Source organism: Eupeodes corollae, chromosome 1 (genome assembly GCF_945859685.1).
Source record: "Eupeodes corollae chromosome 1, idEupCoro1.1, whole genome shotgun sequence".
Taxonomy (NCBI): Eukaryota; Metazoa; Arthropoda; class Insecta; order Diptera; family Syrphidae; genus Eupeodes; species Eupeodes corollae.
Window position 1 is genome coordinate 42,636,474 of NC_079147.1, and position 17,872 is coordinate 42,654,345.

The following is a 17,872-nucleotide window of genomic DNA, read 5'->3' on the forward strand; positions in this document are numbered from 1 at the left end:
TCTTTAGTCTTTTAAAAGATATATATTTTTTGTTGAAATATTTTTTCCTGAAAAAAAGGGTTTAGATTTAGTACTCCCCTTAACCGACGGAATAGGGTTTCCAAGGAACCGTGTTGCGTGGGAGGTGTCGTTTGAATCCCGTTTAGCCGCAAGCAGCCTACTAATGGAACGATCACCATCACCGTCGTATCCTTTAGCCTTAACAGATATTCGCATGTTCCCATGTTTATGCGAAAAGTTTAGTTATTATCCAAAATGGTCAACTGTGTTCCCATGTTAACAGTGACGTTCACTCAAATAGAGCGTATTGGTAATGAACTAGGATCTACAGGCGAAAAGGATACAGTTTTGCAACGCGGTCCCTGCTCGGGCGCCAATTAACGAATCGCGGATTCGTATATGAAAAAAAAGCGAACGCCAACCCCTGAGGGGCTGGCCCAACGGTTCGACTTACTGAATAAATAAACGGTTATTAAATTTGACAATATATTTATTTAACGACTAATCAGGTCCGGGCTCACAATTGAACTGATTAACTTAAAACTAATTCCCTAAAATAACACCTAACGGCGTGCATCGATGATTGCTGCGTCAGCGACCTTGATACTCGTAGTGTCGGTGCATTCACCTCAATGCACCGTTGTCCAGAATATGATACCCACCAATCGTGGGAACTTATGAGAATATGCTGTTATGCTGAATTGGCAAATCATAGTCGCGCGTGTTGGCGCGAGGTGTTAACTCCGCTGTATCGAGGAGAGTGAACGCATATTTAAATACAAATATTGATATCATTTTTTAAAATTATTTATTTCTTTTATTTTCAGGAAAAAAAACCTCAAGGCCCTCAGAAAATCAACAAAAAAACCAATTATAAAAAATGGCCTTCATAGACAAACTAACAGATACAAATTACAATGTTAAAAAAAATATTTGTCAAACATCAGAAAAACTTCATAATAAATAAAACTGAACAAAAAAGTTCTACAAAAATATTCCTAACTTACATAAAGTTACTATAAAATTAAATATTTAAAATTAAATTAACAGGAAATAATTGAATACAAATATAAAAACCAAGATGGGTGGAGGTAATCAAACGGCGATTTTCTTGGAGATGTTCGCCATTGACGAAACACCCCGTGAGGAGATATTCAAAAGTGATTGGTTCAAGAACAATGTCAGTCAGCTGTTTAATATCTCCGAGAAGAACCTAACGAATATTATGGATAGTTATATTGAAGCCGAACGTGATTCGATAGCTTTATTGTCGGTCATATCAGTTTGCTATGCTCTGATATTTATTGCTGGCATTTTGGGGAATCTAATAACTTGCATTGTGATCAATAGGAATAAGTTTATGCACACAGCAACGAATTTTTATTTATTTAATTTAGCCGTATCGGATTTAATATTATTGCTATCAGGTGAGTTAATAATTTACACTTGATTTTTTTGCATTTATACATTTTTAATTACACTTCTTCGAACGTTGACAGTATTGAACGTTGACAGCCACTTACTTTTAGATGATTTCTTCAACAAAATAATTTGTATTTTTGAATAAAATAATATCGGATTTAATTTGACTTTTTTTTAAATGGTTAAGCATTTTTATTTCGATCCTTTTTATCACGAATCACCCACAGCCTTAAAAATGCCAGCTGTCATCACCAGAGGGTGTTTATTCTAATTTGGTGTTGTTATTGAAGGTTTTCGTTTCAATTTAATGTTGTTATTTAATTAGATAACCACGTTGAAAAATTGATTGTGGTTCCTAACTAAAATGTTAATCTATTTGTGGTTTTGAATAAAGGTACTTGAGGGCACACCGTATAGCTACAGACTTTCGAAATTAAATAGTGTTGGTATTAAATGTCTAATCGATTAGATATATTATATGTAAAAGTCTATGTTAAAAACAATCATTATAAATATTGGTATTATACAAAATTAAATGAAATTTTTTACAAAGTTGTGTAGATTCTCTCATTAAACAAATTTTAATTTGAAAATTTAATTTTTCCTCGTACAGGCTAGCCAAAGGCACTTTGAACAATTGTCGGTATCAGTTCGATAGTATGATTTTTGGGATGAAATTATTTTGATATTTTTAATTTTTGGATGTATTTTAATCAATTTTGATAAGATTTTTAAACCAAGCGAAAATAATTTTGTCTCAAACTAGGTTAAATCAGTAGACACTTTTTTTTAACAATATAGTTTAAAATTGCATGACTCATGAAAACTGTTTAAATCCTCCAATGCTTTGGTTTTCAGTATCAAAGTAGCTAATCATACAATAATTCAAAAAAAAAATATTATTTTAAGATCAAAGCAATTTGTGTCGATGCAAAAATGTTGCTTCAAAAGTTAAATGTAGTTAAGTCGAGGCTTTTTAAAATGAAAAAGGATTGCAATTTCAGGGTTGTTATCAAAACTTACAACACAAAAAATAATTTAAAACAAAAACAATTAAACTGAAACCTTAATCATGTTGAAATCTTAATTTTTCTTTCGATTGAAAATATTAATGTCATTCAAAAAAAATAAAAAAATCTATGTATTCTGAAAATATTTTTTAATTAAAAACTTTAAATATACATACATTAAAAGCTTAATTGTTTGAATTATTATTCTTTCATATAGTTTTTGAAAGAATAAGTTAAAAATAAAACACCCATGTAGCATTTTTTTAAAAATGATTAAATTTATTAACCTCTACATAACCCAATTTTTTAATGGCGACATATAGGAACTATATAGCAAGATTTGCATCCGTGCAAAATTTAGAGTTTTTAATCAAACATGTTATTACGATGGCAGAGAAGTCGAAAAAAGTGGGTCCCGCGAATCCGTCCGTGATGTTTTGTCTGTCTGTCCACGCTCCTATAGCCTAAACCATTGGGTCGATTGAGTTCAAAGTTGGTAGTTAAGGCTTTCAGCACCTTCGTGTTAGGTGTTTTTTAAAAATTTTTTACATCAAAACTAACAGTGGTCCCAATAAAATTTTATTCGTCAAAAAACTAAAATTCGAATTTTCTCAACAACAAACCGATAGATTTTTTTTAATTTTCCCTAAAATTTTATTTTTTAACTTGACTTCTTTTAGTAAGAAAAACATATTTTTGTATTGGTCCGAAAAGGTACCGCTCATAGAACTGTTTTTTTGTTTTTTAATTTCTTTTTTATATTGCATTACCAATATTTAATTATTAAAAGTGCGATTTAAAAAAATGTTTAATTTTTTTATCGAAATTCTATATCTCAAAAACGTCTACGGAAATTTCTCTTTGTTTTGACACCTTATTTGTTAAAATTAGTTGCGTATGAGAGCCGAAAAAGAGAGACATTCTAACGAAATAATATAATACATGATGATTATTCGTCCAGACTAAATTATTTATATCTTTAAAGACAAACTTATTTTACAGGTGTTTTTTTAAATCTTATATAGGTACTTTTTTAAACAGACTCTTTGCATAAAGGAGCAAGTTCGTGCGATCCAGTCGTAAATTTTTTCTTAATAAATGGGGTCTCAACTAATCTATCTTCTTTAAGCTATTCCCCTACCTCGACAATTCCGCGTCGACTGTTATTTTCCACTTGCTTCTCGATCTGACGTCGCTTCTGCCTTCTTGAGCGATATACAAAATTTTGAGTCAATATCTTTTTTGTTATCATAATGCATGAGTCGAATAACATTTGTTAACAGTTTTTTGGATTGTTTTTAAAATTTCGTGTGAAAAAAGTTTCCAATTTAGTTTTTCTAAAATATTTACTTAAAGTTAGAAAGAAAAGCTTGCAAATTATTAGATAAGTTTGATTTCAATATCTGTTTTAATTGCCGACACTTTTTGCTGAAAATTAATTTGTATCAATTTTAGCAGCATTAGATTTAATTTTTTTTAGAACAATATCTTACATTGACAACACAATTTAATGTAGAATGAAAAATTTTTCAAGTCAATATCATTATCTATTCCCGAAATATTCGAATCGAACTTCAGTTTTTATCAATTCTTCATTCTTTTTTCGTAGGTTTTTATTCTTTATAAGAACACTGAAGGTTGCATTTTTCTAAAAAAATGAATTAATGCTGAAATTTTTACAACCACCCTTTTAAGTACATGTTTCCAGTATGAACATGACGCTTGCATTTGTTTGTCAAAATCTGTTTTAATTCCGCAGTGAGATTTACGTGAAATTTAATCCATCATCGCTTCTTTATGAGAGCTCGATTTTTCATGATTATCCATAAAGTACTCATTTCTCCAATCAGCAAAAACCTTAACGAGTTATAAAAGTTATTCCTGGCCTACTGTGATCAGCAGTCCAACGCTCCTTTTGAGATGGAATACAAAATCCATTCACGTTGATAGTTCTCACCATTTGCTTTTTTACTAGTAAAATACGACGATTGGCAAACTCTTATTGTACCTTTTGCGTATGTCCGAAGAGATTTTAAAAAGGAACCATCATGATTACTACATTTGATAGGTCCAGAGACGATTCAATATTCAATATCATCAGCGGAAAACTTACTCCATCGTGCATGGTCAGGACTCAGGATTCTTATTTTCGGATTCTTATGGCCGAACGAACAGAAGACGCACAAAAACGAACACGTAGATCTCTCTACCTTTATTTAGGTTCTTGAGACATTGAAACGTCGAGAAATGTTAAAATTATCAATTCGACAAATTGCACCGATTACAATTACTTAATATAGAAGATTACAAAAAAGAGAAAAAAGAAAAAATTAGCTCACAATTAATTTTTAACGACTAATTAACACCTAATTAAGCAAATTGAAACTTTTCCATAGGTGAATGGTATTTTGTTAAGTTTTGCAACTCATAACAATCAATTTATGTTTATTGACTTTGAATAATTTGTCAATGAAAATAACCAACAAAACCAAAGATGCTCACTTCCTCATCGTTTATTAATGTCTATCGTTTAACCTTTGAACGAATGATAGCTCGAAAAATGGTCAAAATTTCAATGAGCAGCCAACTGAAATTAACTTATTAATCGGATTCTCAAGCACTCTCTCAGTGGAGATATCCTTATTTTCGTCGGGTTGACGTAAGGCTGTCGAACTAAATTAATTTAAAATAAGAAACACAGTTAACACAGGAGGACGGTTATGGCAACCACAAAGATGTCGAAACGTGCGGATTTTTCCAATTTCAATTTCTTGATTACCAATGACAGCGAATTTTAAAGATGTAGACTTAAAATTGAGACAGCTTAAGAGACTTCGTTTGGTAATTTTTTCGGCAGCTTTTCATTGTCATTCAGATGCTAGAAACTTGTCTTGCTTTAAAGTTCTTATGTCGTCTGAACCTGCCCAATGTGTTCGTTACCAACTTTCATAGCTCAAAGGTCAATGCTAAAATACATTACTTTTAATAATCTTTTAATTTTACACTTTTGAAGTGCGTCATTCATATGGTTGAGTACTCAAATAACTTTAATTTTAAATTTTTTGAAAGAAACGCTTCTAATTCCTTGATAAATATTTTGTTCGCGTATTTTTACCATTGAATTGAATACAAATTTATTCCTTCACGAAGCGCACTTGTATTTCTATATTGATATTATTGTCCTCTTTGCACATAATTATCCAGAGTCACGTTTTTCAAAAGTTCCTTATTGAATAATTGAACGTAATTCATTAATGTAAAAATATGCACCAACTATGACGCGCAATGCTCTTCTTTTGCTTCTTAATTTAATTTGTATTTAATTTTGCAAATTCTTGCGATAATCAATATTCAATATTTTTGTTTGGAATGTAAAATTCTCTTTTTTAATAAACAATAATTCAAAATAAGGCTTAAGGGAATAAGATGTACTGTAAGGAACACAGAGACATTAAATATTAATTGTGGCAAAGTTAATTTATTTAGAGAATAAAACTTATTATAAATGCGCAAGGAAAAAGGAAATAAATTTTCTAATTAAAAGCAACAAAATAAAAAGACAAGCATCCAAACCGAAACCCGCTTTTAAAATTATACCAACCAATTAGAAAATATCTTTGAAATTAATTTCCGCATCCGCATATCAAAAAGGATTTTCTTTCTTGTATTTTATAAGATAAGGCCACGCATAAGGATATATTTTATAACTTGAAATAAATTTGCTTGGCTGGTTTTTGTTGTGGAATTATTTATCATCCATGACGGCCCTTACCTTATTAAAGTCCGGAGGGTTGGGCTGTTTTGTTGATGCTGTGGGGCTTAAGAAGTTCATATTTTAATTTAAGTTGTATTTGCTTGAATTTTTAACATTGCATTTAAATATTAGGGTAATAAAACGGTTTTTAATTTTATCTCAGAATTTATTTGCTTTAATTTGAAATCTCATAAATTTAATTAAATAATAACTCACAATATGATGCCTGAGTTATGTAGATCAGACATGTTGGATTAAATTGGGAAATATGATTTTGGAACCATCATACCAAATCAAATCCTGCTACAAGCTTTTGTATTTTGTGTTTGTGTGATTTGATTCAGGATTAAATGCTTTTGCAGCTCAGATAAATCCCATGTTCAAATATTTGGGATTAACTGCTGATTGGTAAAATATTATGGAGGATTTTGGTATTAAATATGTTTTGGGTGTCGGAAAAAATGTATGCAACATGATTTTTGATGGATTTGCTGTCATTCCTACGATTATGTATGACAATTCATTGTCATTGAAAATTATACTGACGAGCTGATTATGTTTTTATTAAAAGTTAATAAAAAACAATCATATATTTATTAAATATCCAGAAAAATAAGAAAATAACACACGTTAACTGAAACAGAGAAAGAAAATTAAAACTCATTACACAATTTTTTAGTTGAAAAATGATACGATAATTGTAAATCTGCTTACGGTTTAAAAACGAATTAATAATTGTTCGTGTTTTAATTTCATTATTAAAATCAGATTTTTATTATGTTTTCTCAACAAAGTTAAAAAAGAGGAAGGGATGCGACCCACACTGATAACTTCCCATCCCGTCTACCGATTTGTCTTGCTTAAAAGGTTTGTAGGTTTTCGTGTTTAGTTAAAATAGTTGTTAGTTGAATTATTCTTAAAAATTTTAAAACTACCAACAATATTTTGCATTTTAACGAGATTTTTAGTCGAAAACCAACTTTTCCCAATTTTAGTAGCATTTCTTAAAAGTTCTTATCATACTAATATTATAAATGCGAAAGTAACACTGTTTGTCTGTCTGTAACTCAATCACGCCTAAACTGCTGAACTAATTTGCATGAAATTTGGTACGGAGATATTTTGATACCCGAGAAAGGACATAGGCTACTTTTTACCTCGGGAAAACAACGTATTCACATGGAAAAATTACTTGCTTATCTGATCGCTTTCACTCCTCCCAAATATTTGAATAATATTTGGATAAAATTGGTATTACGGGAAAACAACTTTTTCAGAAGATCACGTTATAAATATTATAGGGAAAGATTTGTCTTAATTTGGGATGACCAGACCACAGAGAATTGGGGAAGTGAGCAGTGATTTAGTTCGAGAAGTAAATTATGATACTTTAGCTCTAGAGCAGAGAATAAAAGAAGATGTTCCACTTTTAAATTTAGAACAAACAATAGTTTTTGGCACAGTTATACACAAAATTTCCAGCGGAGCAGGTGGTTTGATATTGTTAGATGCTCCAGGAGGCACAGGCAAAACTTTTCTTTTGAATCTATTGTTAGCTCAAATTCGGAAAAACAATAGAATTGCAGTAGTTTCCTCAGGAATAGCAGGAATAGCAGCTAGGCTGCTTAGGTCGACGGACAGTGCACTCGGTTCTGAAACTGCCATTGAACTCAGCTCATGATGAAACGCCAGTACGTAATATCAGCAAAAGTAGTGAGCGGGGAAGAATATTGCAGCAATGTAAACTGTTGGTTTGGAATGGATGTACAATGTCCCACAAAAAAGCAGTTGAAGCACTAGATCCTACACTGAAATAAATCAAGAACAACCGGGCTATCATGGGAGGGATGGTGGTTCTCTTAGCTGGCGACTTTAGACAGAACCTGCCATTAATTAAAAAAAAACTCATGTTTGAAAACATCTGTGTTATGGATATATGTAAAAAAGTTTAGTCTGACTACGAATATGCGAAATTTTAACAACAAATCATGAGATACTTAGCCATATAAACGAACTAACTATGTCGGACGTAGAGCGAGATATCGTGGAGTACCTCTCAGTAGACAACGCTATGGATAGGAGCAAGTCCATAGAGTTCCTTAATTCTTTGAAATTATCAGGTGTGCCTTCTCATAAATTGAGATTGAAGGTTGGTGTCCCAGTTCTGTTAATGAAAAATCTTGACGCACCAAAGTTATGTAATGATACACGGCTACAGATTACACACCTAAGACGAAATGTTATAAAACCTATAATCATGACTGACAAATAGCAAAAGGTAAAAATGTTTTAATTCCCCGCACTCCGATAATTCCAATTGATTTGCCATTTCAGTTTAAAAGAGTGTAGTTTCCTCAGAAAGCAGCATTTATAATGACAAAAAATAAAGCTCAGGGGAAATCGCTGGAAGTTGTAGGTATAAATTAAAAAAAAAACTGTTTTTTCCATGAACAATTATATGGAGCGTGCTCACGAGTCTCAAACCCACAAAATCTTTACGTTCTGGCAAGGAAACACAAAAAACGTCGTATATAAAAATGTAGTGCTGTAACCTATCTTCTTCTTAAAATGTATAAACCTAACCTAGCCTATGACAATCACACTTAGTATGGCCTCATCAAATTTCGGCACAATTCAAACATACGTACAGGTTTTTTCATACTACTACTATCTACTACTATCCAAAAAAACTATCTAATGCGGACGAAGTAGCGGGTAAAAACTAGTAAACTATAAAAGCTAAAATTAACACTCCGACGTTTTTAGAATTCTGAATTCGAATTGAACCCAAGGAGCGTAGTTTCAATCCATTTTTGTTTGTGTAGAATGTTTAAATTCAGCAAAGTAAAATGAGTTGATGTATGAACAAAGAATAGAGCAGAAATACTTAGATTATACACTAGAGGGGCGTGACATCTGCCCACTTTTCGTATACATATTGCTTATAATTCCGATTATATAGAATAATAAACTTTGAAGGCCATACAAAATGAAATATCCACTATCGGCTAAGTTTAAATAAATTAGCTGATTTTCAAATAGAACGCGTAACACAATGCAACTCGTTAAAGCTGCCGGGCTTTAAGTAAAATTTTTTCCTTGGTAAAAGTGATATTACACCAAAAACAAAATACATAGTTAAACAAATGTATTGGTTTTGAAACCTTATCGAGTGAATCAATTAAAATCAAATACCTGTCATTATGAAGAGTTGCTTTGATACCACACCACTAAACATAAATTGATATCAAATTGCCTTCGTATATATTGCCTTTTTATAGTTTACAGACACTCAAGTGTTTGTTACCCTTAACATGTATACGTTTAAACACAGTGCTAGCGCAAGGAATATCTCAGAGGAGGTAGCGAGACATATTGGTCTTAAGATTTTGAATATTACAACGGAAGGGAAAAGCAGAGTTCGGTAAGCTTTTCAGATTCTCGATGTTTGGTTAAAAAAAGAATATCTATACTTGACAGTATGTATGAAACTAAGCTCATAGGTTAGCTAATGAGCATTTTTAGAAGTGCGGGTATTACGACTGAAATGTTTGAGGGGAGAACATTTTCTGTAAATATATCGGTTAAAGTTCTATCAATTATCATTCACTTTTTTTTTAATTTATCTTATCCAAAAGACTTAAATTAGTTTTTGGGGCACCTGCCCAAATATGCGAGTTATATTCAAGTTTCTGAAGAATAAAGACATTTTAAATTACAGCCAGATGAGAAGAGTGATAATTCCATAAGAAGTGATCTGTAATTCACATTAGCCTCCTGGCTGCAAATGCCATTTGGCATCCGATGTCGGTAACGCTTTAATGAAAGGAGTCATTATTATATTTTTGAACCATTAAATTCTACACAGTTCAAAATTCCACAATGAACAATGCTCTCGGAATCGGAATTTAATAAGCTTGTCATACGCTGCCGTTAAAGTTCCATATCCGAAAAACAATTATGTGAATTAAAAAAAAATATGAAAGGCTGAAGATACTGCCGTCAGCGAAAAATTTTAATGGATTAGCAGTGGCAGAGTAGAACCCGTGGCATGGTTAGTGCGTCTGTCACCCCAGAGGGCTTAGGTTCAATCCTTGTCTAGGGCATCTAAAGTTTTTTTTTCACGGGTACTGCCTCTCGTGAGGAACAGTCAAATTATCTAAGAGTAATTCTTGTCATGAAAAGTGCTTTCTCAAACTTTCCATTCGGAATCGGTTTAAAACTGTAGGTCCCCTCCATTCCTAGGCCTGAGTTCGAAACGGACTGTCGCTCCACTCAATTTGTTTTTTTTTTTTTGAAGTGGCAAACAAGAGATCGTTTATGAATACAAAGAAGAACGGAAACCTGGGGTACACTAGAACTTATTTTATGAATTTTTGACAATATAACTTGTAATGATCTTTTATACTTTTCAATCCAACGAAAAAGAGATTCGTCAATACCAGAAGCACGAATATTCCATAAGAGAGCTCGGTGCTGAACGTGAAAAGAGAAAAGCTTTTTGAACTCAATATGGTATTACAAATGTTGGTAACTTCTTAGATAAAAGTCAAAAATATTTAAGTATCCATCTTTTCACGTGACTACAAAGAAAACATTCTAAAATGGTTGAACCACTGTTACACCGTAAACTTTTCTATTTTTTTTTTTGTTAAAATGGCGAATTTTTTACTTTTAAATTCATTACAAAATGACAACTTCAAAAGTGAAAGCGAACAAAATGGAGGTATATTCAAAGTAAAATCTCTCACTGAAAAAAAATGTTATATAAAATATTATTTCAATTTTAAAAAGTATCAGTATCCCCAATAAAATATTTGTAGTCCATTGTGGAATAATCAAAAAACGAGTTCGGTTTGAGTCTGATATTTGTTTGCTTTTAAAAGTCTGTTCAATATACCTCAAATGATTTGTGTTAAATTTAAAAAGAAAAGTCTTTATTAAATTTTAAAGAAAAGATCAGTAAATTATCATTCTTTGGATTTCCCTACTCACACCGCGCCGGCTGTTTAAATTTTGTTTCGCATAATTTAATTTTGTTTAACTTCAATTTTAAGTTCTCAAAATTTCGAAATACTTTCGTATTTCGCTTTATTTCCTGGAAACTTTATTCGCACATCCACAGGAACTCCTATCATAATTTAATTCGTATAAATTCGATACTTTTTCCTCCCTTTTGCTTTTCATTAAAAATATATTTCCAAGGAAATTTTTTAATTTAATTTTTAAAAAATGTTTAAACTCCGCTATATTGTATATTAATGTTGTAGGTTCATTATACCTTATTACACATACGATATTGCTTTACTCTTCCCTGTATATCTAAATGCAATAATCGAAATGAATAAGACTCACGAGTCGCACGAGGGTATGTAGGATCTACAAGTATACATATATACAAATGGTTTTCCCCTTGTTTAAATAATAAACACACAATCAGACTAGAAAATATATTGCAAATTTGTTCAATATTGAGAAATTATTCATTATAGCCAATATCCAACCAATATCCTCTCGATTTCGATTCGTACTCGTACTCGTACTCTTAGGATAACTTATGTTTGATAGAGACGAGTATGTAATTAATTTGATAAAGCCTTGTTGATATTCACATCGTACTCCAATTGAATACATAATTGAACAACGCACTTTGTCATACCAAAATACAGTACCTATGCTATTTCGTGCTTTTTCAATATACTCGTTTGTATGTAATATTGGAACAACATGAGTCTTGTTCTGTTAATGTATATTTAAGTAGGTATACATAATTGTAAACACAAAATGTCCTCCCATGTTATCCTTATTTAAAAAAAAATACATTTATAGTCAAAATAATAGAAACATTTAAAGAAAAATACTTAGAAATTAATCAATTTTTTGGAAGGGCTTTTAAAGTGGGATTAATTTCGAAAATTTTTCAAAGCTTTCTTTGAGTATGTCACATAGTAATAAAGGCACATCGCAAAACTAAATCCAAAATGAAGTCATGTAAAATGTCCATTAAAAAGATTTCGAAATTAGAGAGCAGTTCTTTAAATATGTAACTTTAAGGTTTTGACACCTAAGACATAGTTCTATGGCTGGTCTTCGTAACTTGCATGAGGATAGCCATAATGCAAAATAGCCATAAAAGGCGTAGTTTTCCGACTCTATCCAAAGAACTATATATGAGCGATTTCAAAGTTCACAATTCTTCCAACAACACCCGGAGGAAAATATGTCGAGATTTTTGCTGAGTTAAACCACCTGACTCAGTTAGTGGACGAGCCGACTCGGATTCCCGACGTTGCAGGTCAATCCGCCAACACTTGAGACTTGTTTCTAGACAAGCTAGAAAGACCTGTAACGAAAATATTCGACTAAAAATACTACCATTTCCCAATGGTATTAAAAATGTCTAGTCATTTGTAAAAAATTTCCTTAACACTATGTGTTCATCGGTTTGGAGCTCGTTTCCAATGACACTCACTATGTAAGCTCGATTGATAAAGCAAATTTGGTTGCAGCACAGTTTTGCTGTTAATTTGATGCTGCCAATGAGTGAAATGACTCAGCTTGTAATTTAAAGCGTTAACGATTGTTTGGGACGAATCTTCTTTCGCACTCGTACAGTTGCTAGAGTACTGAAAGATCTTGACATTCACAAATCTGCTGGCCCTGCTATTGTTCTGAAGAGATGTTCTTCAACGCGGGCAAAACAAGTGCGTAAGCTTTTTCATCTGTCCTATTCTACTGGTAATGCATGGAAAACTGCATTTGTCAGTCTGCTCCTAAAAAAAGCTAATCATCCTCACCTTCTAACGTCCAATTGCACTTACGTCCCTTCTTTCTTTTGAGCTCACCAAACAGTGAAACAAATCTCTACATCTCTTTGGAGAATATTTTGAAGGTATTTGATAGAGTTTGGCATCAAGCTCTCTTATCAAAAATGGGTGCTTTTGGTATTGATGAATATCTTCTTTGTTGGGTTAGAAATTACTTTTCGGACCGTTCAATTAAAATAGTAGTGGACGGATTCAAATGTGATATACACATAATGAATGCTGGTGTACCCCAGAGCTCCGGTTTGTCTCCGACTCTCTTTCTTATTTTTATAAATGATCTTTTGTCTGAAACTTCTAACGCACTAAATTGTTTCGCTGATGACGGTACCCTTAGCTTCTACTATTCGTTTTTAGAACATGGAATACCAAAGGCAGCGTATGATAGGCTCATTAAATTCTTATCTTGACAGCATTGTCCAATGGGCAATCAAAAAAAATTAAAAATATAATACTTCGAAAACTCGATACAGTTTACTGTCACAAAAGCGTAACCCTCCCTCAATGCCACTATTCAAGACTAGTACTTGCATCGAAGAGACTGAACAGCTTTCAGTATTCTGGCTATAATCTGTATTCTTATTCTTTATTTGTCGGAAACTCGAGCACAATTCCCACATCTAGGCAGGTGCTCTTATTACCCACTTGAGTCTCTTGGACAGAATTCAAAAGGGAGCCCTAAAAATGATAGGTGACAGTTGTCTCACTGAAACTTTTGTATCTCTCGAGCACCGTCGTCGTAAGGTTTCATGCCTCTCATTATTTTATCGCTATTTTCATAAACAATGCTCTAATGAAATAGTCAGTTGCATTCCTCCCCTCAAAAAATTCAACCGTAATACTCGTTCATTCAGGAATGCCCAACAGTTCACCCTTGAGCCCAATTTCGGTCGTACTATTAAGTTCAGAGATTCTCTTTTTAGTCACACTACACGAATGTGGAATGCTTTACCAGACTCATTACAATGTGCAGGCATTTCAAAAAAAAGAACATCGGTATCTCCCTTCAAATCGTATCCTCTCTTCCTTATTGTTCGCAATGTGTATAATCATTATAAGGGTACAATACCCCATTGAGTACGTGTACAATATTAAAAGAGGTTACCGTTTTGATAGAAGAAGCGACTTGGGGCGTTATCCGTTCTTATTTTTTCGAATGGTTAGCGTCAAACGTTACAGACAGCTGTTAAAAGAGTTTGTGACCCCGGAATTCAGTCGAAGAAGGAAAATTAGACATCCACTGTTAAAGCAAGATCGTTTAACATATAATACCACAACTACATGTATGAATTGTTTACGCCAAAATGTTAAGCAACCAATTAATTTCAAGAAGCGCAGGAATTGTATGACCATCGCACTGATCAGATTTATGCAACTTTACTATATGCTGCTATTTGATATTCAAAGTGTATGAAACCGGGGGACTCGGAAGAGCTTCAAATTTGCGAACATTTCAACGGTTATGTTATGGAAAATTTACGAAAATTTTGTGTTACGTTTGCGTCAATGTACAAGTATATAAAATCAGGGCCGTCAGCTGAATGACGGTATTTTAAAAACCCTTAAGCTTCCGAAATAAATGAATACATACAAATTGTGCTTCTTACTCAAACCTCAAAATCTGGTTTGTAGCTTAATTATAAATTGAGTTATAATTTTTTTAAAATCCTTTTAATTTTTCTGAAGCAACCGTATGTCCGTACGTTCGAGACGCTTTTTTCGTCGTCCATAGCTCAACAAAACAGAAAAGATATCGACTTCAAATAAATTTTGTTATACAGATAATAAGGCAGAAAGATGTACATAAAAAGGGATCTCACAAAATTTGAGTGGGTAGTATTTTTACCATAGCGATTTAAAAATATCTCATAAACTAAAAACGCTAGAGACTTCAATTAAACTTTATTTATAATGTAACGTGATACCAAACAATTATATTTTTTGAAAAAAAAAATCCAACTAAAGTTTTTTTTATAAATCAAAAAACGAAATAAAAACATTTTTCACCTCGCAAATTTTACCTGTACAAAATGATTTTATCTCCAAAACAATTTTGTGCAACGAAAAATAAGGTAAAATTTTGAGCAAAATCGAATTTTAAAATTGATTTTCGACTCAAATACATATCCAAAAATTCGAGATTATGGCTTCCAACTAATTTTATCTTATAAGAAATATTGTTTTCAACATTCTGAAAAATTTTAAGAAATATCGAATTGACAGTTTTTTTACAAAAAATAAAAACCTAAGGAAAAAACAATACTTAAACTTTTTAAAAAATTACTTTCGGCTCAAATATTTTTTCAAAATTTAAAAATATTGTCTTTAAACTATTTTTATTTCACAGAAAATATTGTTTTCGATATTCAGTAGTTTTCTTTTACAAAAATCCAACAGTCCGTTTTTTTATAAAAAAAATAAAATCTACAAGAAATACTACGCAAATTTGGTAACAATTAATGTTCGGTTCTTGATATCTCTCAAATTAATTTAATGCATCCAATTTGTAAAAATTTAAGAAATTGTACTTTTAACAAAACTAGAATTTCAAACTAAACTATTTCTTTATATGGAAAATATTGTTGGTAATTTAAAATTTTTTGACAACACGAAAACCTTCAAACTTTTAAGCAAGAGAAATCGACAGATATTTTGTCTGTTATCATCCCAGCCTCTTTATTTAAATAAAGTGCCTTGTCTACAATTTATATTATGGATTAAATAAATTTTAAAAAGTCGTAAAAGTTGACATATTAAGGATTTTTGACTATAAGAATATAACCCTTAGATAGCGTTTTCAGTATAGGATAACGACCCCAGCTTTATTGAAATGTTAACGAAGCTCTAATTTCAAGAGAATTATGTGTATGCTTTTGAATGGTGTTCTTAAAACAATTGAAAAACACATACCGAACTACCAAAAATTTACATGTATTCCTATTATTTTGGCCATAGCTGTATATAATTTCATATTTGATGTAGGTACTTTCCCGTATCATTTGCAATTACAAATAATTGTTTAAGTTAGGTTAGGTTTCGTGCCTACCTCAAAAAAAGCAATTTAAATTATTTTGTTTTTATTTCTTTGTTTTTGGGTAAAATTTTGTAACAACAAAAATTGAATTAAGTTAATAAATAAGAAAAATAATAATTCACTGTCTTTCAACTCCTGACATTTGACATTTTGCCTTTTAGGATTTTTACACGTGTTCCTGTTCATGTAACTTGAGACTTTGGAATATTATATTCTTCCTGAGTGTGGAATTATTAAATGTAAGGCGTTTTTTCTTTAATTTTAACGTAATGACTTCCGACGTTTACTTTTCAAAATGGTTCTCATTTGAAATTTAAAATTGATTGACAGGAAATTATGGCTTTATTTATTTTGCATTATTAAAATTAAATAAAATTTAACGTAATTATAATTAATTGGAATAATTTTAACAATCAAATGAAAAAAATGTATCTGCTTGTTTTTATTTAAAAGCAATATAAAACAATTAGCAAAGCACTTAGTTTCAAGATACTGAGAAAGAAAAACAGTTTTAATTGTGACAAATAATGTTATTTTGTATTTCAATTAAACAAAACTATAATGTAACTTGTATTATATTTTTCCCCAAAAATGTAATTATTCAAATTCAATCAACTGGGTAATTTTATGCACTTGCAATAATAGTTTATTTTACTTATTTTTGTTGCAGGTTTATTTTATTTTACGGGCCATTGTTTTATTTGAATTGTTCAATAGAATTTATCATTATCCTAATTATTTTTAAGCAAATAACGAAATTTATTCTCATGTTTTGAAAACCACCTACACTTCTATTGAGTAGTGTGAATTTTAGTTAAAAAAAAAAGCAGAGAAAAACGGGTTAAAAAGTATCGTATCACGAACTGCTTGCTAATAAAACAATAAATTTTGCCAATTTTTATGATGGTTGGAAAAACAAAGATTTAATAGATATGTATTTTATTCATGCATACTTATGAATCAATTGTTTATTAAACAATAAAGATAAAAATATTATAATATTTAAATCCTTTGAATAGTAATGAAATGCTTTTAGAATTAAAAAAAAAGTTACATGGAACGCCATCTGAATGTATCCTTTTTCAACTATGAAACTGATTTTCTTGAATGAAATTGTTTTTAAGAATACTACGACGTGGAATAAATGTCTGCATGAACAAAGGGCATCTTTTTGCGTTCTTTCGTTGTGTTTAGACTTATAGCTAAAATTACACTAAGTGTGGTTGCAGAATTGTTTTCACCTGTCAAAATAAACTACACCAAATAATCGTTTTACAAAATGAGTCCCGATCTTATTCATAGTTGTGCCTAGACGTACATTGACGATCGCTTTTATCGAATGCAATATCTCAAGGACCGGTGGAGATATTGACTTCAAATAAATATTGAGTTATTAGGGTTTTCAATAAAACAGTTTAAAAAGAAAGTAAAACAGTTTTGTTGGCCGAAAATATATCACGAACCAAGTACCCTAGCGACTTAAACCAAATTTATACTATACAAGCTGACCCATCCACACGTTGCTGTGGCTGAAGTTTTTTTCATATAACATTGTTGTAAACTATTTTAGAAGAACATCAGACATGGGCAGGGCACCACCATGCTTTTTTACATAGGTGCCATTTGTAAAAAAAACATGGCCACCTTCATGACTGATTTTCTACTATCGTTGCCCCTTTTTAGAATGAAATTATTATTTACGAATGAAGACGGAAACGTTAAAGATGGTATACAAATTTATTGGTTTGGTATTTGAAAAGTAAGGACTTTGAACACATTTGATCAAAATTTTCATACAGTTGATGTAAAGAAAAAATCAATACAAAAG

At 31.4% G+C, this 17,872-nt stretch overlaps 1 protein-coding gene across 2 annotated transcripts in view; it reads left to right on the forward strand.

Moving 5' to 3' along the window:
- The first annotated feature begins 834 nt into the window (after positions 1–834).
- LOC129954123 (substance-P receptor-like) overlaps positions 835–17,872 on the forward strand; it is a 288,752-nt gene continuing 271,714 nt past the window's right edge. For both annotated transcript variants that reach the window (XM_056067815.1, XM_056067816.1), the window contains exon 1: positions 835–1,427. In XM_056067815.1, the coding sequence (XP_055923790.1) occupies positions 1,082–1,427 (346 nt within the window). In that variant the 5' untranslated portion in view covers positions 835–1,081. The remainder of the gene's footprint in view (positions 1,428–17,872) is intronic.